The sequence below is a fragment of the Pseudonaja textilis genome, chromosome 1 (genome assembly GCF_049901715.1).
Source record: "Pseudonaja textilis isolate UNSWEBS1 chromosome 1, rPseTex1.2, whole genome shotgun sequence".
Lineage (NCBI taxonomy): Eukaryota > Metazoa > Chordata > Lepidosauria > Squamata > Elapidae > Pseudonaja > Pseudonaja textilis.
Window position 1 is genome coordinate 218,817,136 of NC_141990.1, and position 24,677 is coordinate 218,841,812.

At 37.6% G+C, this 24,677-nt stretch overlaps 2 protein-coding genes across 2 annotated transcripts in view; one reads left to right on the forward strand and one right to left on the reverse strand.

The window, feature by feature from the left end:
- Positions 1 to 2,404: 2,404 nt before the first annotated feature.
- Positions 2,405 to 5,542, forward strand: RPL37A (ribosomal protein L37a). The gene is made up of 4 exons (XM_026707878.2): positions 2,405 to 2,477; positions 3,843 to 3,971; positions 4,988 to 5,070; positions 5,402 to 5,542. Exons 1-4 carry the CDS (start codon positions 2,475 to 2,477, stop codon positions 5,463 to 5,465), a joined length of 279 nt encoding a protein of 92 aa, XP_026563663.1. The 5' UTR covers positions 2,405 to 2,474; the 3' UTR covers positions 5,466 to 5,542.
- A 6,521-nt stretch (positions 5,543 to 12,063) lies between these two features.
- Positions 12,064 to 24,677, reverse strand: part of IGFBP2 (insulin like growth factor binding protein 2) — a 61,405-nt gene continuing 48,791 nt past the window's right edge. The window contains exons 2-4 of the mRNA XM_026707876.2: positions 23,357 to 23,544; positions 17,740 to 17,880; positions 12,064 to 14,757 (exon numbers count right to left, since the gene is read on the reverse strand). Coding sequence (XP_026563661.1) covers positions 14,590 to 14,757; positions 17,740 to 17,880; positions 23,357 to 23,544 — 497 coding nt within the window. The 3' untranslated portion in view covers positions 12,064 to 14,589. The remainder of the gene's footprint in view (positions 14,758 to 17,739; positions 17,881 to 23,356; positions 23,545 to 24,677) is intronic.

A 24,677-nucleotide genomic window follows, 5' to 3' on the forward strand; every position in this document is an offset into this window, starting at 1 on the left:
TTCCCACAAAAATGCATGCCAACCTATCAGGAGGTCATGTCCTTCTAATGTTATGATTCTCTTGTCTTTTAATTTAACCCAATCCTTAATCCAATTCAACACCGCTGCCTGGTAATAAAGCTCCCATTCTGGTAGTCCAAGACCGCCTCTGCTATTATCTTATAATAGTTTCAATTAGATACGTGACCGCTTGCCCAACCAGACAAACTTGGCATAAAATAAAATATTACTGGCACAGTCAATTGCTGTGACTCTTGTGATGTTGCCTTCATCTTGGCTTCGGCTTGTGAGTGACAGGCTTAAATCATTCTGAGCTGTACCACCATTGAAATAATACTTTCTCTTTTATGAACTGGGTGGATGACTGAGAATCTCTATAGACATCTATGGGCTTGTTATTTTTACATGATAAAATACACTGCTCAAAAAAATAAAGGGAACACAAAAATAAGACATCCTAGATCTGAATGAATGAAATATTCTTATTAAATATGTTATTCATTACATAGTTGAATGTGCTGACAACAAAATCACACAAAAGTTATCAATGAAAATCAAATTTAGCAACCCATGGAGGTCTGGATTTGGACTTACACTCAAAATTAAAGTGGAAAATAACACTACAGGCTGATCCAACTTTGATGTAATGTCCTTCAAGCAAGTCAAAATGAGGCTCAGTAGTGTGTGTGGCCTCCACGTGCCTGTATGACCTCCCTAAAATGCCTGGGCATGCTCCTGATGAGGTGGCGGATAGACTCCTGAGTGATATCCTCCCACACCTGGACTAAAGCATTTCCCAACTCCTGGACAGTCTGTGGTGCAACGTGGCTTTGGTGGATGGAGCGAGACATGATGTTCCAGAGGTGCTCAATTGGATTCAGGTCTGGGGAACGGGTGGGCCAGTCCATAGCATCAATGCCTTTGTCTTGCAGAACTGCTGACACTCCAGCCACATGAGGTCTAGCATTGTCTTGCATTAGGAGGAACCCTGGGCCAACCGCACCAGCATATGGTCTCACAAGGGGTCTGAGGATCTCATCTCGGTACCTAATGGTGGTCAGGCTACCTCTGGGGAGCATATGGAGGGCTGTGCGGTCCCATAAAGAAATGCCACCCGACACCATTACTGATCCACTGCCAAACTAGTCATGCTGGAGGATGTTGTAGGCAGCAGAACGTTCTCCACAGCATCTCCAGACCCTGTCACGTCTGTTACATGTGCTCAGTGTGAACCTGCTTTCATCTGTGAAGAGCACAGGGCACCAGTGGCAAATTTGCCAATCTTAGTGTTCTCTGGCAAATGCCAACCGTCCTGCATGGTGTTGGGCTGTAAGCACAACCCCCACCTGTGGACGTCAGGCCTTCATACCACCCTCATGGAGTCTGTTTCTGACTGAGCAGCCACATGCACATTTGTAGCCCTCTGGAGGTCATTTTGCAGGGTTCTGGCAGTGCTCCTCCTGTCCCTCCTTGCACAAAGGCGGAGGTAGCAGTTCTGATGCTGGGTTGTTGTCCTCCTACGGCCTCCTCCACATCTCCTGATGTACTGGCCTGTCTCCTGGTAGCGCCTCCATGCTCTGGACACTACACTTACAGACACAGCAAACCTCCTTGCCACAGCTCGAATTGACATACCATCCTGGATGAGCTGCACTACCTGAGCCACTTGTGTGGGTTGTTGACTCGTCTCATGCTACCACTAGAGTGAAAGCACCGCCAGCATTCAAAAGTGACCAAACCATCAGCCAGAAAGCATAGGAACGGAGAAGTGGTCTGTGGTCACCACCTGCAGAACCACTCCTTTATTGGGGATGTCTTTCTAACTGCCTTTGCTTTCCACCAGTTGTCTATTCCATTTGCACAGCGGCATGTGAAATTGATTGTCAATCAGTGTTGCTACCTAAGTGGACAGTTTGATTTCACAGAAGTGTGATTGACTTGGAGTTACATTGTGTTGTTTAAGTGTTCCCTTTATTTTTTTGAGCAGTGTGTGTGTATATGCCAAAGCTCTTTGGGGGGCCCTCTACAATTTTTAAAAGTGAGAAAGCAAAACGTTTAAGAAACAGGGCTCTGAAAAATGTATCGGCGTCCACAAAGATAAGCACAATCCTAGCCATTTTTCTATACTAAAAGTATTGTTTATAAATAAATACGGTGTGTTCTATCGTGTTTTTTCAAAACAAAAAAAAATCGCATTTCAACAATACTTTTTATTACACTTGCATGAAGAGGGCATTGCGGGGTGGAAAAAAAAAACCGAAAACACGGGAGGCTAATTTTTGCAAGTATCAAAGAAGAAAAAAAGGCGGTCTACCAAAGTAGTTCCACCAAACATCAAACGGACCGCAAAGGAAAAGCCAGACTCTATCGTTGTTCACGTGTGTGTGCGCTTTTCCTTCCGGTGTCGGCTCGGCCAATGCGCAGGCGCAGAAGGCATTTCCTCCTTTCTCTCTGCGGCCCCTTGGAGGAGCAAGATGGTGAGTGGAATTGCACTTTGTATTTATGTTCGTTTTCATCCGCTGCCATCTTTCCTGTTCCTCGCGTTTGCGGGGCCGGCGTCTGAGAATATGTGGGATGAAATACATGGGGAAACGATATCGGGGGATACTGGAGGAATATTTGGGGATGATCCTGGGGCCGACTCGTCAGAAACTGCCGGGTAGAGTCGGCTTCGGTGAGAATCGCGTTGAGTATGTGAATCAGGCGGGACTGTAGACGCTAAAACATCAAACTTTCGCCTTTGCTCCTCTCTCCTTTCTGCAAAACGGCGCTTGAATGGAAAGCACTTAATTTGGGGGTAATTGATTTCTTCCTTCGCATGCAAGTAAGTGTTGATTTTGGTGCAAAAGCACTCTTGTTGCAGGAGGTAGCTGCTATTGACATTACCGCCGCTTAACACTTTTTTAAAAAAAATCGTTCATTATTTGTGGCTGAAGCTTTCCAATTTCAAGTACAGATTAAGTGCTTTAGCAGCCATTCTGTTGTTCGTTATATCCTTCTTCGCTCTTCCCCTTTTTTTCCTCATAAATTTTCCATCAAGTTTTAAATCTTTTTTTTAAGGTTTCTATAGGGAGAAAGAAATAGGTTTGTAAATACTCTGAGCCCTCTACCAGTCTTAATTTGTAATACTGAGAGATCAGTCACTATCCAGAAGCAATTTGTATTGGGGTCTGGAGTTAGGGATAATAGTTGAACTGACATACAATATTTAGTACATTTTGGGTAATGAGGCAGCAAGTATGAATATTCTGTTATGTAATAGTTAATATGCAATAAAATTATATAATTATGTTACTGCTATTATGCATTTGTCATCTTAAATCAACAAAAAGTTATCCTGTTAGCTGTGCCTCTTGGTTATTTGGGTGAAGTACTGTGATTAGTATCTCATATTGATTTGAATGAAAATTATGTTAAACTTACTGAGATGGAAGCAAGCAAATATCGAGTTAGGCTGGTCAGATATGTTTCCCCCAATATTTAAATGTGCTTAGCTTGGTAATTGTTTGTTTCTTTCAAATTGCACATTGAGTTCTTGCCTCATTTCCCCCCCCCTCAACTCTGAAGTGGATTAAGTTGAAAATGTTGGTTTGTAAAAGATTTACATGCGGACAAGCTATGGTTTGAACAGATTAAACAAAAACAGTTTGTAATTCAATGTGGCATGCAAATGCACAGTTATATTGTGAAATTAATGATCAAGTGAAGACCTTGGCTTTTCCTACAATCCATACTTGCAATAACACTTACACCATCTTTCATTCTATGTACTTACCTTGATGAGAACAGATGATGGTAATAGAAATGAAAAATGTGACACTTTTGTTGCTCTGTTGTAATAGGCCAAGCGTACTAAGAAGGTTGGGATTGTAGGTAAATATGGTACCCGATATGGAGCTTCCCTCAGGAAGATGGTGAAGAAAATTGAAATTAGCCAACACGCTAAGTATACATGCTCCTTCTGTGGAAAGGTAAGACTCTATAGCAGCAAATGTATGAAAATATTGTTTTTAATTAGAGGGTGTCCATGTCTTTTTAGCTTTTTAAAGAGATTAGTTATTCCTGGGAGACTTGTTTTAGATATAAATTTATGATATTTAGGAACTGATTTTTTAAAAATGCCTACACTAATGTGCCACAGTTTGGGTAGTTTTTAGTTCTCTGAGGTGTTTGAAGATGTTCTGAATCCTCCAGAATGAAATAATAAGGCCATTTCTGTGTAAAACCTTGAGAATGTATGGATAGTTTGTGTTTTATATAGGGATTTCAGTTACAAGAAAGAAGTCTGAGTTGGACCTAATCCATTCAATCTAAATCATTCTTTCATATTGGTTCCTCCCATATGTCTTGGGACTGCAGTTTATTAAGACTTGTCTTGGTAATTGAGAACTAAAATTCCTATGGAAAAGGAAGAATCTGGAAAAATGCTTTACCGTCAGTCTTTACCTTCAGTCTTCTGCTCAGTGTACAGAATGCTTCTAAAACTTAGTAGGGTGCTGTCATAATATTGTAGGAACTAGCTTGCTTAGCCATACCATTTATTGTGCTTGGAATTTTTACATTGGCTATCTGCTTGAGGAAATTTTACGTTCTTCAAAGTGGAGTTAGCAAAATCCTTTCTGCTTTGTTAATAAAACTGATCCATATGAACTATATAAAAAAACAAGGCATTGTAGTGTTTCTTATTGGAGCAGTTCTACAAGAGAGCTTTAAAAATAGTTGCTAAAAGAGAGGAGCAGTAATCCTGGTAACTTCTTTGCTCCCAAGGCATCGGTAGGAGTCATTATGTGACTCCTATCACTTACTTGCTGCACTCTGGGATGTGCTATGGCATATGACGCATGCTTCTGTATGCAAGTATTGCCAGTTGGTTCACATGGTTCAATTTATTAAAACATAAATGTGTGCAGTTAGGAAATGTGCATTAGAACAATTGAATATGTAGTTTGAATACTTACCCAAATGGGGAAATATTTTTTTCTTACAGACCAAAATGAAGAGGAAAGCAGTGGGCATTTGGCATTGTGGCTCATGTATGAAAACAGTGGCTGGTGGAGCTTGGACCTACAAGTAAGAGAACAGCACATGTTTAGACTTAAGTTTTGAGTGAATGTTCCATTGTTATCTATGGTGGGGTATGCTGTTATAAACTGAGGGAAATACTCAAATGCAATTGATAGATTTTTCTTTGGTTATTGGGATTGAAATGACGTGATGGAGGGTATTTGGGGCCATGGTAGAAGTATATACTTTTAATTATTCTATTTTTAGTTGATTAAGGGCACTGTTGGGTTAGTCCTCTTGCCCCTTTCTGGGATGAGTAGTAGTATTCTATGGTAGGTACATTTCTGAATTGTGGCCAAATTCTTGGCTCTAATAAAAATACTTTTGTTTCTTCCAGCACCACTTCAGCAGTGACAGTGAAATCTGCCATTAGAAGACTGAAGGAGTTAAAAGACCAGTAGAAATATGTTCTTGTTTGAATGCTATCTTTTATCTCATGCCTCACTATCTCCCAATTAAACATGGCTGTGAAAATGTATCTGTATGCAGTTGTGTCAGTACTGGTTTTCTGCAAGCCTAGAGTATACACGTTCCTTCCCATCATTCCAGATCCATTTATACAAAAATAGGAAGGCAGCACATAAATGTTGTCGTAGTAATATAAATGCAGAATTAAAATTTTAAGGACTCTCACATCATGCTGAATTAAACTATTATGTTGAAATCAATGTTTAATACTGATCCTTCAGTTTTATTTATAATCTGTGAATCCTTAGAAGTAATTTTTCAAAAAGAATGAGGAAATACCTGCAGAATACAGATAGTTTTTGACTTACAACACTTCATTTAGTGACCATTCGAGGTTACAATGGCACATATATGATTTAAGACTGTTTTTCACATTTATGACCATTGCAGCATCTCAATGGCCGTGTGATCAAAATTCAGTCACTTAGCAACTGACTTGTATTTATGGCAGTTGCCTTGTCCCAGGGTCATGTGATGTCCTTTTACAACCTGAAAAAATAAATGGGGAAAGTAAATTCACTTAACCGTGTTACTAACTTTACACCTTAACTACTATGGCAAGAAAGGTGGTAGAATGGGTGGTAGAATTCCCTTAACAAATGTCTCACTTAACAAATTTTAGACTCTTGTGGTTGTAAATCAAGGACTATAATTTTCAGGATCATTAATTTGCAGTCCTTTATATTTGGAAACAGGTACCTATTAACTATTTGCTTTTGAAGAGAGATGAATAAAGATTTTCTCATTTAATGTTGCTATTTTGAGGAACAAAGGAGGAAAGTGGGAGAAAAGTGGATACAGGTAGTGTAGTATGTAAAGAAGTCTCTTGTTTCAAAAGGATGATTTTGAGTTTTCAGCAAAAATCTAGAAGTGCTATTTGTATTTGGCCTGCAGTTGTTTTTCCAAGTAAATGGAATGCTGGAAAGAAATTATATAAAATGGCTCAGAACTTTGCCCATCATCAAAAGAGCAGCATTAAGTGAAATATGTAGCAGGGAAAGCCTGGGGGCATGAAAAAAATTGAAAATTGGCTGGGTTTGGTTTTGTGGGAGGGAGGAGGATGTAGAGAAAAAAATAGTAAGAAAGATCAGTACTAGCTTGGATGCTATCCACTGCTTTTAAGTTTCTCTCTACTGATTACATAACCTAAAGTACACCATATACATCTTGTGCTTTTCCTGGTGCACGCATATACTACAGATAGTTTTCACTTGTGATAATCAGGGCTGTGAACAGTGACACTAAGCAACACAGTCATATGTTGCAGGGCTATAGTGGCTTACATTGGGAATTCTGGCACTACTAATTGCCATTAGGTCAATCCCATGCAGTTGCAGCATCCCATAGTTGCACAATCAATGTTTCCAACTGCCTGCTGACTTCCCCATTGATCCTGCTTGCTAGCTGGCAGTAAAGGTTACAAAAGGCGATGATGCGACTGGGATATAACAGTTGCCTGAATTGAAATTGTGATGGGATGCTGTAACAACTGCAATCATGAGGACCCAGTAATTACTTGTTCACGGCTGTGGCAACTTCAAACTGAGCAAGTAGATATTAAATGAAGGTTACTGTATATACATGATTCAATAACAGGAAGGGAGATCAGAAACAAAAAATGCAAAACCTTCCGTGGCTGCTGCTTGTACAAAGGGCTGGGAAGAAATCCTCAAACAGGTTTCATTATGCTTTCCCAAAGGTTTCTTATAGAAATCTGACCTTAAAACAAGTATCAAATAGTCCCTGACTACTGAAGATCCTCAAATAACAGTCAGCTCAGTTCTAAGATTAAGGCATATTCCAGTTTTGCTCAACTTCTAAACTGATAAGTGTGTTAGATAATCTATGGAGATTCTCAATCATCCAGGTCATGGTTGTCCCAAAGGTGCTTTTTCAAGAGAACTGGACTTTGTTTTTTCTTTGAAGTCACTTCACTTCTCCAAGAAGCTCAGAGCTGAAGAAGCTTCTTGGATGAGAAGTGAAATGTCTTCAAAGAAAAACCAGAAAGTCCAGTTGCCTCTTGAAAAAGCACCTATGAGTCTTCCTGATAGAAGGCATTTGTTTCCACCATAGTAGATAGTTTCAGGATGTAAGGCTTAATCATTTCTGATGTTTAATGAGAAAATGCTGTTAACAAAATATCTTTTTAAGCCTGCAGTTGTGTATAGTAGCTACAGCTGTTGATCTAGCATGGATTAGCAACCCACAGGCTACCTGAAATCATCCAGTTCACGCACCCCAAAAGAAATACATTTACCTGGCCTGCAAGAGAATGAGTGCTAATTACTTCCTTGGGTTGCCATTTTAACAATAGCTTCACTTTTAAAAGACCGGAATATTTTTTTTTTGATTATGTAGATTATGTGCTTTTTTCCTGAAAAACCTTGCTACCATCCTAGCTGAACCTTCGTGTACAAGTTTTGAAGTATTGTTTAAAACTAGTTGCCTGAGTCATCTATGATCATCAGCTATAGTTATACCATTTTTTTTAAAGGATGGCTCTAGATCAGTTGAAAATTATAGACCAATTTTGTGTTGTGTTACATGCAAAGTTTTGGAATCAATTATAAACCAATCCATTGTTCACCACTTACAGACAAATAATTTGTTAGCCAACAAGCAGTTTGGCTTTAGGAAAAACTCGTCCTGTAATTTACAACTTTTGCACTGTAAAAGCATCTGGACTACATGTCTTGATCAAGGTAAAGCTGTTGATGCAATTTACATTGATTTTTGTAAGGCTTTTGATACAGTAGTACATGATAAACTGCTGTTGAAATTAAAATCTTATGGCATTTCTGGACCTTTGCACAAATGGATTTCTGCTTTCCTGTCTAATACACTGCAGAAAGTCAAAATAGGGACATGCTGTCTAATCCTACATCAGTTAACAGTGGTCTGCAAGAGTGTTTTAGGTCCCACGGATTTTTTGCTGTATATCAAAGATTTATGTGATGATCATCTTAAAAGCAACTGTGTTCTTTTTGCCGATGATGTAAAATTATTCAATTCTACAGATAATTCTGTTGTTTTGCAAAGTGATCTCGACTATGTGTCTGAATTGGTCATCTATTTGGCAACTTTAAATTTTGATTAATAAATGCTCGGTCTTACATATTGGTAAACATAATCAAACATGTCAAGGTGACATTGATCTAGGTGGCATTTAACCTAGGTGGCATTGATCTAGCAGATGACCCTCACTTTGTTATGGACCTAGGTGTACTTATCTCTGATGATCAATGCTCCAAAGTTCACTGTAACAGTGTTAAGTGCACTAATGTGCTTATTGTCCCTGTTGTATTTTTATTCTCGTATTCTTGTTCTCACTTTTGTTTGACAAATGTCAATAAATAAAATAAATACATGTTGACAATGTGCTAGCTAGTCTTACAAAGATTTATAAAAATGTTAGGAATAGACTCAGTCTTCTATTCTTATGAGGTCAATAAAATGATGGCCCAGTTTGTTGGGGGAAATATGCTGATGCTAAACTCAACCGCTTCAAGAATGCTGTAAAGCTCTATGAAGCAGTATATATAAGTGCTATTGCTACATAAAAAAACCCCTAGATATATTACGTAACAAACACTGATTACATACATCAGGGTGTCAACTCATGGCCTGCAGACTGGATGCGTCACAGACTGGCCATGCCCACCCCCAGTTTATCAAAGGGGGGGTAAAGTTGCGATACATCACGTGACAAAAAATTGTCATTGCAAGTTTGACACTCCTGACATACATGAATGAAAGGTGGAGGTTGTGGCCAGGAGCTCAGCCCACTCAATACCAGCCAGCCATTTACCCAGCCAAAAAATGCCTGTGGAGGGTGCTTGCTACGAATCACTCTCCCTTGTGAGGTACAGTGTAAAGGAAGTGTTTTCTTCAGCAGCTCCCCACCAGTGGTATGCCCTCCCACCAGGAACAATAAAAAAGATTGTGCTCTCACTTTTAATTTGGGAATTCAAAAATAGTGCTCTAAAAATGCTTTTAAGGCATATATTTGGGGATTGTGGCAGGACTAGGCAGAAGTGTCTACTATGATTGCTACGATGATGAACAGTGCTATGTTGTGATTATATTAGGATTGTGTGTTTAATGTGTTGACATTTGATTTTTTTTTGTAAGTAGTGCATACTGAAGGTAGTTACGGAGTAGTATCGTTTTCATAATGATCAATTGTACATGAAAAAATGCAAGGCAATGCTGAGTTGCAGTAACAGGCTACAATTTTGCAAGCGGCCTCATGTCGGTGCTGTAGTTCTACCAAATCCATTTCTCTCTAGCTGTAGTTCTGTCCCTGCTTTCAGGTGTGGCATCTGGTTTCATGAACATGGATAATATATAATGCGAATTCTAACACTGCAGCTGGGAGTTTCTTGGGAAGATGCTAAAGAGGACCTAGAGATTTTGCTCACTGCTTCCATCCCTCTGCGTGGAAAAAGGCATATATGGCTTGCCTAGAACTTTAATGTACATACAGACCTAACTTTTAAAAGTAAAATGCAGTCGCCCTTTACTAGGTTTGAACAAATCCTAACCTGGACTACTCAGGGTTTACTTTTCTGCCTATTGTAGCGCAACTTTTAATGCAATTGTGGGTCCTTAAAGCAAAGTGTTTTAAATCTCATATAATGGCATATTTATAGTCTATTAAAAGACCCTAAGACTAAACCATCCAAACAGAATCAAACCTGGCTGGGTAATCAATCCACTGTTGAGATCATGAAGTTGATACTTTTGGCCAATGTGGTTTACTTTTGCAAGAGTTAAGTTAGGGGTCCCAAACACTAATATCACAAATCCTGAGCTAGTTTATTATCCCAGGAACTGCAAGACTGAAGGCTTTTTGTGAGTTGCTACAAAAGTCTCTAATGTGTCCAAAAAACCCCCCAGCTTAATGGGTAACATTATATATTTTGAACAAAATCAACCCTATTCTAAATTACTTACAAATCCTACATGAAATCCAGTTCGGAAGCAGATAGCAGTTGACCACATACATCTACATTTAATCTATTAACAAATGCTTTAATTCAGAAATGGTAAGTTTAAATAGATAAAACAACAAAGCACACTTTCTAAATGGCTTTTTGAGCAAAGAAATTTAGTTGATTTGATTAGGAAACTTAGGAATGACATAAAGCACACACAAAGGAAAGTTATTCAGGGCCCAGTTCATTGCACAGTGTTAATGTGAGGAAACTAAATGGAGGGAGGACCATTAGATAGTTTTCTGCATTGACTTATTTATAAAAATAATAAAGATGAGAAAAAAATAAACAAGATACCTTTAATTCCAAGGAATGTTTTTCTCTGATTACAATATAATAGGCATCTGCCCTCTTCATTGGACTATTGCAACACATGCTACATGAGATTGCCATTAAAGATTACCTGGAAGCTTCAATTGGTGTAAAATACAGTGACCTATATCCTACTCAAGCACCTGTGAGTATAGTATCTAGGTCACCATATATATCCTATTCCTTTGCAGGCCAGCATGAGCTTCTATTTAGCTTCCAGGTGAATAAATCAAAGGAGAACAAATCCCACTCCCTATTAACACTAATGGTGTTGTTTAGTTTGGCAATGAAACGTTTGCAAGAAAACAGCTAAGCTCAGACAGCATCAACGACCCCGCAGTTCAACCCTGTACTACAAATATTCTCTTCTATTGATAGCTTCTGAGTACAAGTTAAATTGTTGGTTTTAACTCAAGAAGCCATTAATTGCTTGGCACCAAGTTGCTCATAGGAATATAAATCTTTCATTATTGCTTTATAACTCTTATGCTTTTCAAAAACACCCATAAAGTTGGTTGAATCATGGCAGTGAACAGTACCTTTAACTGGATGTTCAAGTCACAAAAAAAGAAATGATTATTTTAATTAAAGAAGTTGGTAATATTGCTGAACCAAGACCAATATCTGATACGAAGGAACTGAATGAATCACATGACTCAGCTTATTAAAGTTATACCTCAAAAAGCGGCAACTGCCCTCTGCACATCAGTATGCCCACTTGAGGGTTAAATATGGAGTAATCATAGGGGGTACCAGAAAATGATTTTGCCCAGAGCGCTACAATGTCTAGAGCCAGTCCTGGAGGAAGGATTTAAATCTGTTAAATAAGAATATGCAGCATTCCAAGGAATAATGGATATTTTCTCAGCAAGGCAACCTTTGTACTACAATTCTCAAAGATGTGTCAGAATTGAATGGGTTCAGGAGTGTTTAAGAGTTTGGAGCTCAATCCAACTTACTTTGTTTGAAGGCCCTTGTATGCTGTGGAGTGATCCCAGCAGACAGATGAAGTTTCTATACAATGATGCAGAAACTCTTAGGTGCGCAAAAATGACAACCAGATGTACTTTGTGCTTTAAGATTAAGGAAACAATGGTAACTGGTGAAACAGGTGTCTGTATGTGTATATATGTGAGAAGGAAAAAAATTGTGGGTTGTAGAAAAAGACTTGGAAAAAGCCTTCAGGTATGCATGTTACAAATAACCAGACCATCACAACGTGTTTTTTTTCTGGCATCCCATTTAATTTATTTCAAATTTCTTACAGTTTAGCAATCAAACAAAATAAAGAAAACAGCATTCTGATTTCTAAACAGGAGTAAATTGTAAGCATCAGCTTCCAATGGCAGTATTTACATGGAAAGTATCTGAATTTTTCTTTGATGGGTATTGAAAGAAAATAGATAGCACCAATTATTATTAATTACTAAATGTTGCAGTAGGAAAACTGGATGCCTCCCACAGGAAAAATAAAACAAAACAAAAATGTTGATTTATATTCCCAGAACATGAAGTGTTTTCAGTATTTTTATCACTATAGTTCTAGGTTTATTCCTGAAGAAGTATCTACAGTTAAGAGTATAAACTTAAGGGGTAGGTGATATTCCTCTTTAAGGCACCGATACTAGTTTCTAAATTGCTAGAATGGAAGTGGAAAGTAAATAAAAAGGAACAAATATTTTCTTCCCAATGAGAAGAATATTTGTTGGATGAATTTGGATTTGGAATATACCAAACATAAATGTTTAAAAAGCACAAATAATCAAGGTTTTGCCTGATAAGAAAATAATGGTTTTCATTCACTGCAATGATCTGTTATCACAATGGTTTTATTCCTTTATGTACTGTGCCTGCTGGGAAAACTTCTCCAGTGCAATTTGAGATTTACTTTATCACATTCACTTACAGCATTGCCTTTTTTTCTTCACAGAATCTTGTCACCAAAAGCATATTAATTCTTTAGCATATATGCTTTCCTACTAGGAATAATCCACCGTCTACAATTTGCTCCGGAAAAATATTTGTTTAAATTCAAATTTAATAATAATAGATTTAAATTTAAATATCAAAGTTAATATTTAAATTTCAACTCATTTCCTCTACCAGTTTCTGTCTTGCAACATGAAACATTGATATTTGTTTTATATTCTCTCTTGAAGCAAGTGTGTATATATACCTGCCTATGGATCTGAGGTACTGACATTCTCAGTAATTCACAATTTTCCCCCTCATTTTCACCAGAGATTGTGGAAATATGGCTATATGCCTCACATTATGCCATAGAGGGAGTGCTGCAGTTTTGGGAGGGGAGGCAGGTAGAGAAGGAAGGAGATTCTTTCAAGGCATCAAGCATAATGGAACAACAGGCATTGTGTGCATGAAAAGGACACAGTGAAATGGCAAGCTGGCCAAAGGAGAACTCTGTTACCAGAGAGAAGCCCAGTCATTTTTCTAACGTCATTTTTCTGCTGTGTTCTTACAGAAAAAAAAGATGGAAATGTTTCATTTTTTTTCTCCTCCAATATATATGGCATTAAAAAAAAAGAACATACACAAAACCTCCTGTCTTCAACAATTATACTAATAGCAACTATTCAGTAAATATAAATTGGCATATATAATACAAGAAGACATAATACATGCAACTGCTTCTCATTATTTTCAACATTTCCATGATCCACCCAGAAGCAAAATCAAACTCAAGAGGGTGAAATGGTTATCTGAGAAACTTAATTCATTACTGGGAACTGAAAGTTCAACACCATATCTCTCCTAGCTCCCAGATTTGATTATTCTATACAGGCTTGTATGCATATCAATGAACATATACATATAATCTGTCCACTTTCAAGGTTTACAAAGCACTATATTTAGTGTCGTTTACTTACAGAGACACAGGCACTGCTCATCTTGGACCTACGTCATTTAGGGTAGGGAGAATGACTGGTCTACTCATGGGTTTTAAATGGGTTTTTGCTTCTTAAGAGTTATGAAGTCTAAGTCTAAGAGGCAGCAGGATGCTGAATAATAATCCGTGGCATTGAATTCTCAGTGAATAAGGCTACACATTGATGTTTTAACATTTAATGGTGGGGTGGTGGTAGCAGGGTTTTGCACTTTTGTAAACCTTCTATTAAATACAGTGCCTTCTAGGACAACATGGTGGCAGTGTGTAGCTCCTTGCTGGCCATGCCTTCCAAGAAATATTGATCCCTAAGCAAAGATTCTCTTTAGTCCTTTAGCTATAACACACCTAAAATGGGACCAACATGGACAGAATGCAGGACTCTGTGTAGCAGGCACAATGTAGTATTTACAATCTTTGGTCTTTGGCTTGGGTGGTGAGAAAGAATTAGGGTAAGGATTATCTCATTCAGCCTGGTGGGAGCAGGAGCACATATGAGTGAAGAGGTCAGGTTAACTCTTTGTCCTGACCTTGTTTTCTTTGCTCCTTCTGGCAAGAGTAAAAGTGATTTAGAAGAGTTTGGGTAGAGTTGGGAGCAGGATAAGAGAACGCCTGAGATACCAAACCTTTCTATCCACCACCTTTATTGTATTTGCCCAATGGTGCAAGCAACTGAGATAAATGTATAGCCCAGATTTCCCCCACCCCTATCCCAAAAATCACTGGGGATTTGCTGGAACATCAACACGAAGGGGAAAAAAAATCAGAATGCATTAAAACCCATGTAAAATCCAGCACTGAGAATAGGCCAAGCCACATGACAGACAGTAGGAATGTGTCCAACTATTGCACTTGAAAGGCTGGTGTTCCCCTGTCGTCCTGCTCATAGTCAGCATAGAAGAGGTGGCATTCAGGATCTCCACGGATGGTAGGCGACCCCAAGATGGTTTTCCCAGTGTTGGGATTAACACACCAACATTCTCCTCGCTGGCCATTCACTGACATTTTGCACTAAAACAGAGAGGGGAAGCAGAAGAATTGATAATTCAGTTGGCTAAATAGACCCTACTATAGTTGACAGTCATGACAAATGATTGCTCATTCTTCCAAAATCACTAGGATTTATTATTCAACCATAGTATCTGCTGAATAGTGAAACTATTCAAACCATTCTGTTTTCTTAGGATGTTTAAAGCTAGCCAATTCGATAGACTAGAACATCAAACTGGAAGAAGTTGATTTATTACAAGATTTGGAGGATCAAGCAGTCATTTTGTCCGAGATTAACAGTGTAATAATAAAAAGTCAGCCTGCCAAATTTGCAACTTGGACACTTCCTATTTAAATTACATGTCACAATCACATGTAATTAAGAAAATGATGCTGATGAAATTCTAGTTCTATCCATTAGAGACTACTTTCTTCTATTTGATTTAAAAATAGTAGAAAAATGTCATGTTTTGCAGCAAGAAGTAAAATTAGAATAATAGATTTTGCTTTCAATGAGAACTGTGAATTCTGACAAGATTTTGCAACACTCAATAGAGTTCATCATGGGTAATATTTATGTTTATTCAAAGCAACTATAAAAGCCATTCCCCAGCGAGCATTGGGAAATGAATAGGGATAGAAAAGCAGATATTTGGAGTGGGGGGTGGCAACAATATTTTTAGGTCCATGAGACTCAACCACTTACAGTATTTTATATTGTTCTCAGACTATGGCTTAGCTTATTATGTGAACCAAGCATTGTTGTTTCCAAACTAGGTTTCATGGCTTAGCATGTAGTATAATTTCAGTCAATTCAATAAATCTTGTCCTCATACAATAAATTAATGAGAGTTACTGTGTTTTTCAGTAATCTTTGTTTTCATCCTCTGCCATGCATTGGTTGGAACATCTAATATGACAGAATTATGTCATTAGTATGTTGAATTTGAGAACATAAAGAAATTCCGTAGTGCGGGTTTGATTACTTAATCCATAAAAAAAATTGTTAGAGCCTTCCAGAGTCAATAATGCAAAAAACGGGCATTTTTGCTTGGATCAACTAGCAGAACATTGTAAATACACCCCTGCCTTTCTGATTTAAGGATTGGAGGAGTAAGTCATCAAAGATTTGTTCAAATCAGTCTTAATGGCTTGATTGCAAATAAAATTTATTCGAATCTAGATCCAGTATTAATCACACCTCCCAGATAGAAAATGTATGGTCAATGGGAATCAAATGAGCAAAGCAGTCAACCACACACTACTTCTTCTTGCCCATACAGCTTGCATTTTTCTGTATTTCTAATTCAAATATGATTAAAACTCTCTAGCAATGCTTATTTTCTTTTGCAGATCAAGTAGTGAATCCCTACTCCATATGTATCTGTTTGTAATCACGTAATAGTTCCTTCAGGGCACTAAACAATTGAAGGGACATTGTCCACAGCCATGGGTGTGGGCCTGCCAAAATAATTAGACCTCTGAAGACATTGGAACCCTAGCCCTTTGTCTTACAAAAAAGAAAGTTACATCAAAGAAACCACACCCTACATTGATGTTCATACTCTGTATGTCTAACAGGAGGTTGTAAGGAAAGAAAATGTATTTTAGAAAGGAAAAACTGGATGGATTATTGATGCATCATTAGAAAATGGCAAGAAAATGGCACCTAGAGATATCTGAAATGAGAAAAAGATTCTGGCTCTATGATCCTGCCAAGGAACCTTGTTGCCTGGGTTATTTGTGGACATGGATCCATCCTTTGTTCCTCTAAGGTAGTGGTCCCTACCTTTCCAATGTGATGGACCAGTGGGGGGAGGATGGTTCCATACAAGCGGCAGGGCACACATGCACTTGCCACTTGTAAGGCCTGGTTCCTAATAAGCTGTGGCCTGGGGTTGGGGACCTCTGCTCTAGGACTTAATCTAGAAACTATATTTTCTCAGGAACAAGATATTTTGCTTGGCATTTAAATTCAAGAATCCAGAGTCCTTTTGACAAGTAGCTGATGTTCTCCCTAGGGACTTTAAGAACATTTTCTAAAAAACAGAGTATGCATTTTTGAACAATCTCCATATAGTTCATGCCAGCAATCAAAATTAGGACATGGTTCCTGTCTCATGATAAGAACACCTGTCCCTTTACAAACTCACTACTTTTGATGTATTGATATCCCCAGTAATTTCATGAGAAAAGTAAACATTTGACATAATATTGTTCTTTCTGGATATGGAGATCTAGCAAGGTGTCACCAATGTGGTGAATTTTCTAAATGAAGAACAAATATGTACAATGTACAAATCAAATATGCCTGCCATGTCATGACCCTTAGCTATTTTTCAGATTCCAGTGTATAAGGATGACAAAAAAGAGGAAAATAGGATTCCAAAATTGATGGGAAATCAGAAGAGGAATGCTTTAAGAAAATAGCAGAATGAAAAGTCTGTATATTGTGGAATTTCCTACTCCAAGAATCCCAAGTGAGCATGGAGACAGTCAAAGATGTGGACTAGCAACATTTTTGTGTTCTACACAGGGTTTTTTTTTGGCTATTTTTAAAATTAATTAATTCCACTCAGTTTTTTAAAGCTTGACAATGAAATAAAAGGCAATAAAATCACAACTCAGAAGATAAGAGGTAGACTCTAATCTGGGCAACTCACTAATTACATAGAAGCAGCAAAACCTCGAGGCTCCAGAAATAGTTTACCACATCTACAATGGGCATAAAATTAAAATATTTAATGCAAAGCAGGCATTGCATGTCAATGGGGATGTGAAAACAATACAAGTACGAAAATATTCTCTCTTCTATGATTTTCCTTTGAATGTCTATAATAAATTCATTCTATTTAAAATAATTGTTTATTAATACACCAATAACAACTGAATGATACACCACTGCATGATCGTGTGTTCAGTTTTACATGAATCTTCTTAGAGTGGAATTATGCATTGAATTTTTTACTATGTTTTCCGCAGTCTCCCAAGTACTCTTCTTACCTGTTTGAGATTGTAAAGTCCTTGCTTATCACAATTTGGGATGTTCAGGGAATAAAGATGTTCTAATGGACCACGTTCATCTGGCAGGCGCATGGTTGATATACGTTCCAAAACCTGGTCCAATTCCTGTTGACAGGGTGTCTGCAATGCACGAACAAGGCAGAAAGAGAAAACAGAACAGAAAAGTTCAGAGCATATCAAAGTTCATGTTCTGGGTTTTTGTTTAAGAAAGAGACTACAATTGCATTTGGCTTCTGAGATACGTATGTCAAGGTTTGTCATTGGTATGCTCAGTTTGCATTATTATTTTAAAAAAATATTACAATTTAGAAGCTGCCCAACTCCAAACAACTCTGTGGAGTTTATATATTAAAAGTAATGAATTATAAAAACCAAAGGAAAAGATAATGAACATCCAGAACAACCCAATACCTCTCAAAGGAGAACAGGATGCAATCCTATATACTGGCTAGGACTTGCCACACCTGAGAGTAAAACCAAAGTTTCAAATACTTATGGAACACCCTCACAATGAGAGCCATATGGATTGCTGGGGAGATGGTGTTGATGCTTGCTTAACATAACTTTATAGATTTGAATCTAATAATATAGATATAATTTTAAAATGTGACCACTGTCTGCCTCCGCCTCAGAAAAGTATATTACCATAGCTCTTTTCACTTAATATAAGCTTTTTTTAATACAGTGCCCTGTGGGATGTATTTCACTTGTAGCCTTTCTCTTTGACTAAGATCAGAGGTGGGCTGCACATACTGTAACAACTGGTTCGCCTAGTGCAGAACCAAAAATGTGAGTGTGCGCGCACGCCCCATTTGCTTGTGCACAGCTGCAAAAACACAGAGATTTCCTGCACGTGGCAGTTGCGGTGAGTAGATTGGGTGAGGCGCAGAAAGCAGCTGGGCTGCATGGGCGGGATGAGCGAGCCAGATATATAGGATGGGATAGCACTGGGGCGGGTGCAGAGGTGGTATTCAGCAGGTTCTGACCAGTTCTGGAGAACTGGTAGCAAGCAGAAATTTTGAATAGTTCGGAGAACCAGCAAATGCCACCTCTGACTGCAGATTTTACAGTATCCTTCCCCTGCCATGCCCACCAAGCCATGCCCGTAGAACCAGTAGTAAAAAAATTGAATCCCACCACTGGGCGGGTGGGCAGGCCCAGCTGGTGGTCAGAACTACTGGTATGGGCAAGTCGGTCCAAACTGGCAGCTGCCCACCACTGGCTAAGATCAACCATGCCATGGCACTCTCATATAACATTGCTACCACAGGAAGTGCAATTACTCCCAGCAGGTTTCTGGGTGTAATTCAATGTGCTGGCTGTCAGTTTAAAAAACCCACCTGGCATGGGGCAAGATTACTTGTTGGCCTGCTTATCTTTAATGTTTTGTCCATCCCACCAGGTCTGTCAGAGTGGGCTTGGGTTTCTTTGATGAAGTAAAACTAGTGGGTTCTTCCACCAAACACGTCAGCCAGGATGTTAACAAGTTCTGGCACCGGTGTGTGTAATATGTTGCTACTGAGATTTTCACAGAGGCCTTGACTTGGGTTTTTTTAAAAACACATTTTGATAATTGTATTATGCCTTTACCTCTGTTCTTCACTCACAAGTTTCTTTTGTTAGATGGATGGATATTTGAATTTGAGTAATAACTAACTACTTAACCTCCCATGATCACTTGAAAATAATTTGCCATGATTCTTTTATCTTTAGGTAGCAAGGAGATGTTTTTTTTTATATAGCAAAGACTCTACCACTATCACTTCAATAAATTATAATCGGAGCTTGCCTGTTTTATCAGTGCTTATTCTTCAATCCATCTTGAGCTTTCAAGAAAATAAAGCACCACATGCCAATTGTTTAACCCACACACAGACAGAAGCCTCAAAAGCTTTCGAGAGACTGTGAAAACCAATTTCAGAGCCTGTCAGTTTCTGTCCAAGAAACATCCTGAATAGTCTTCAGCTACTCAGACTTTGCCTGGATTTGGGCCAGTTACAAAACAGTGAAGCCAATTAGACCAGCCTAAATATGGCACTATGAACGACAGAGTAAGAGAGGGGAAAACCTCATGCATTGCTAGTATAGCAAAACCAAAAGGGATGGTGTAAAGCACAGCTAGCTGGTATCAATTTTACCTGAGGGAAAAGAGCAAAGGCTGAATGAGAAAATCTACAACTAGAAATAATCCCTTTACACCACACTACACCACCTGTAATCCTAATTGACAATCCCGTGTGCCAAAATCTTTCTGGGCCATGCCAAAATTCTTCAAATTTATGGAAAGAGATGTTCTGTTCTGATCTGTTAAGTATTATTTTCTCTTTCCCCCTGACAGTCTTCTCTAAAATTCCCTACCTTATCTAATTAAGGCAAATTGAGAGACCTATTGTAGTTTCTGATAGAATTTCTGCTGAGTTACAAAGCATATTAAATTTTCAGAGCACATGTATATTAAGTTTTTTTTAACAGTAAAGGTAGATAATCAAAAACAGGTTAGCCTCCATCTAAGACACTTGATAGCACCCACTTAATCCATCATTTTCTGCAAAAAATCTCAGTAACCAGTAGGCATTACGTGGTTAGAATTCTAGAGTTGTACAGTCCATATTTTGCCATCTAAATGAACATATCTTTCTTCACTGATATCCTCCATAAACTTGTTTAAAGAATAACATGCATCTAGGTGAAAAACTATTGCTACCAGCTGAATAATATAATAAAATATGTTGCTGTTGTTGTTGTTGTTCACAAACAGAATCTAATTAAAAAAAGAGATGATCAGAAGTGAAAACAATTATTCTGTCTGATTACTTTTGATATGGCTCCAGTGATGTTAATGCACACTTGTAAACAGATAGAAAAGTCGGCTATAAATGAATGTCAATATTTTATTTTTATCTACTTTATTTATTGAACATATATATGTCAGCCTAGCTTACAGACAATAATTGTAGGCATTCAAAACAACAGCAAACAAAAACAAAAGATAAAACAATAATTTCACAGGGAACATCACTTCCTATGACACTGTCACAACATCCCTACACTGGCTGGGCTCATTCCCTTGATGACTCAATGCCTGGGGAAACAGCGGTTGAACAAGATAAAAGTGGGATGCTGAGATGGGAGATGGACAGATCAGAATTTTATCTCAGATTCCAAAACTTAAAAAAAAAATGCCTGGGTAAATAGCCAGATCTTTACAGCTTTCTTAAAGACAAAAATCACCTGGTTCTCTGCTTGCCCAATAATATTCTGGGAAATAGGTAGACTGATTGCACAACAAAACCCTCACCTATAACTTAATCATCATTTTATCCACCCAATTCAACAACACTTTTTAATTCTATTGTTACCATCATATGTCACTACCAACCAAATTACTTTTTAGCCTAATCCCAAGAATACAGGCCATCCTTGACCTTCAGCCACAACTGAGTCCAAAATTTCTCTTGCTAAACAAGACCATTTTTAAGTGAAAAATAGCTGTAAAGATCTGGTTATTTATTGCCACAGTGGCTAAGTGAATCACTGCAGTGGTTAACTTAGTAGCATGGTTGTTAAGTGAATCTGGCTTCCCCATTGACTTTGCTTGTCAGAAAGTCACAAAAGGGGATCACATGACCCCAGGTCACTGCAACCATGAATAGATATGAACCAGTTGCCAAGTGTTCAAATTTTGATCACATGACCATGGGGATGCTGCAATGGTTATAAGTGTGGACACACGGACAAGGGAAGATCAGTTGCTCCTTGTAAAGAGAAGAGCAACACAAATGATTAGGGGATTGGAGGCCAAAACATATGAAAAATGGTTGCAGGAACTGGGTATGTCAAGTCTAATGAAGAGAAGGACTAGGGGAGACATGATAGCAATGTTCCGATATCTCAGGGACTGCCACAAAGAAGAGGGAGTCAAGCTATTCTCCAAAGCACTTGAGGGCAGGACAAGAAGCAATGGGTAGAAATAATCAAGGAGACAAGCAACTTAGAACTAAGGAGAAATTTCCTGACAGTTGGAACAACTTGCCTCCAGAAATTGTGAATGCTCAAACACTGGAAGTTTTTAAAAAGATGTTGGATAACCATTTGTCTGAAATGGTGTAGGGTTTCCTGCCTAGGAAGGGGGTTGGAGTAGAAGACCTCCAAGATCCCTCCAAGGTTCCAACTCATTCTATTCTATTCTATTCTATTCTATTCTATTCTATTCTATTCTATTCTATTCTATTCTATTCTATTCTATTCTATTCTATTCTATTCTTCTGCTCTGTTCCGTTCTGCTCCTCTCCCCTCCCCTCCACTCTGAGACTGCACATCAGTGATCCATGGTGGGTTTTGAGCACTCAGAAACGACAGAAATACCTATCTGGCTCACAGTTGCTGTTAGTGCCTTTCAAAGGACAGTAAGTTCACAATCTTCCTCTTCTATTCATGTTCAGTAATTGGCAATTAACTACTTTTAAACCATGGGTATTAGAGACTTTTGGATTGATAAGTCCAAAAATACTAGATGAGTTTGCCATACATCTTCAATGAAAGAAAAAATTAATAATAAATTTAAGAATTTTTAAAAATTAAAATAAACAGCAAAAAGCTAAATACCACTCTGATTCTAGAAAGTTATAAAGGGATTAAGGACATAGATAAATTTGGAATAAGATTTTCAAATACTGAAGGATGTTCTTGAAAATCGAAATCAGAATTTAGTATCAACAATATTAATAGTGATGTTTGCTTCCATAGATAGAGATGGCAGAGATGGCATCAAAAATGGATCAGGCTATGAGAATGATATAGAAAAGATCGCCTCACTGCATATTCAAAAGAAATATGATGTTTCAAAAATTAAAAGGGTAATACAAATCATAAACCAAAACAGTGACCTGCATATTTTATTTATTTTTTATGTTGGATTTACAAAATAAGCTTATTAAAGCTTTGAAGAATCTTGTGAGGAAAAAATGATAAGAAATCAAATTCTATGACATTATTTGAATGGACTAAAGCTTTAGATGAGTTGAATTAAAAGAAGTTGGCTTAATTGATCAAGGTTAAAATAAAACATTATTATTTCTGGTAAATATTAATGGATTTCCTGCTGGCATCACAACTGAAAAAATGGTGCTTTATGGATTTGTTTATAGATATGGAATGAAGATATAATTGGCTGTAAACTATGAGGTGGCAAAGAATTACTAAAATTATTTATACATGTCATCAAAATTGGAAGTCACTTCTTTATATATTTTCTTTAATTACTATATTATTAATTTCTTTACTACATTATTTTCTTTCTTTTTTGTGCTTTTTGTATTTTTTCTTCTTCTTTGCATCTTTCATTCTTTTTATTATTTTTTAGTTTATTTTAGATTTTACTATTGTACTTAAAATCTTCAGTAAAAAATTACATACCATCTTTTAACGCAAGCATCCCTAAATTAGAAAAGAGTGGGACATAATTCTAGAAAAACCTTCAGTCAAATCTTATACGGTGCCACTCAGAGAAGATTAGAATCTTAAATGGAACTATTAGATCCTTGAAACTACCTCATAGTAATACTAGTTAATTTCATATTACTATTTATCAACTCACCCTAACAGGTTGTAGACGTATGTCAGGCTTATGCTTGGTCATCAGCTTTTGCTGCTCATTCGTTTTGTCACGAAGTATGGCTATTTCCTTGCCATTTTTCACAGGAGGCTTTAACCTTCCAAACACCACAGTAGAGGCACCATCTACAACGTTTTCCACAACAGATACTTCAGGATGTTCTTCGTTATCTAACAGAGAAAAGAAATATGTTAAAATAAAGAAAAGCCATTAGTTACCCAGCCTCAGAAAAAGTTCCTATAGATTCATTTGTGGAACACTACCTCTAATTAAAATATGGGGTGGGTGGGGTGGGGAAAACCAACTATGATAGTTTGAGGAAATATCCTCATCCTTATATGGAAATCATAAAGGGTTTGTTTCTGTTTTTGATGAGACAATTCCTTGCTGCCAAATAGGTTTCTGTGGCGACAAACTCATCATTCCATTTCAAATGCTTGGTTGTAACAAATTGACAAGGTTTTTAATAATGCATTAATTTCAAATCAAAAGCCATGCATGACTGAATTACAGGGGGAAATTTAGCTAAAGACACAAAATATAATGTACCATCTGTACTAAGAAGAGAAAGAAAAGTATCGCAGAAATTGTTAAGTGCCTGGTCTTAACATGGTGCTTGTTGTGGATCCATTTCTCCTAAGATATAGCGGACCAAGTTACCTCCTGACCCATCATTCTCAAACTATCATTGTATTTAAAGCAGAACAAAGTGAAAGGGAGTGTGAGTGAGCGTGTGTGTGTGTGTGTGTGTGTGTGTGTGTGTGTGTGTGAACAAATAAAGGAACAAGACAGATTGTCTTCATGGTCACATAAAAACTCTTTGGGAAAATAATAAAATCTAAAAAGAAATACAGCACCTGTAATTGTATATAAATAATGCTAAATAAATAAATAAAAAAGCAATAAAAGGATCTGCATTCTTTATAACCAAACTTATTGACATACTTTCAAGGAGGTAAAAGGTTGGAAAACAGAAACAGTGAAATAGAAACAGAATATTTCTTCAAGGAGAAAAGTCCCAATGACTAGGCTATCATAATAATGTGTGTGTGTGTGTATGTGTGTGTATAATATATATATATTATATTATTATATATGTGTGTGTGTATGCATGTGCATGTGTAGATTTTCATTCCACTGAGGTTACAAACTGATCCATAGAACACATGAACTTTTGGCATCATCCTAACAGTAACACAATGATTTTTTTTTTAAAAAAACCCTCTGGTTGACAACATAGCAACTGTTAATATAATAGGTCTGGTAGCAACAGAAGTCAATCAAATTTGCACTCAAGTCCTTT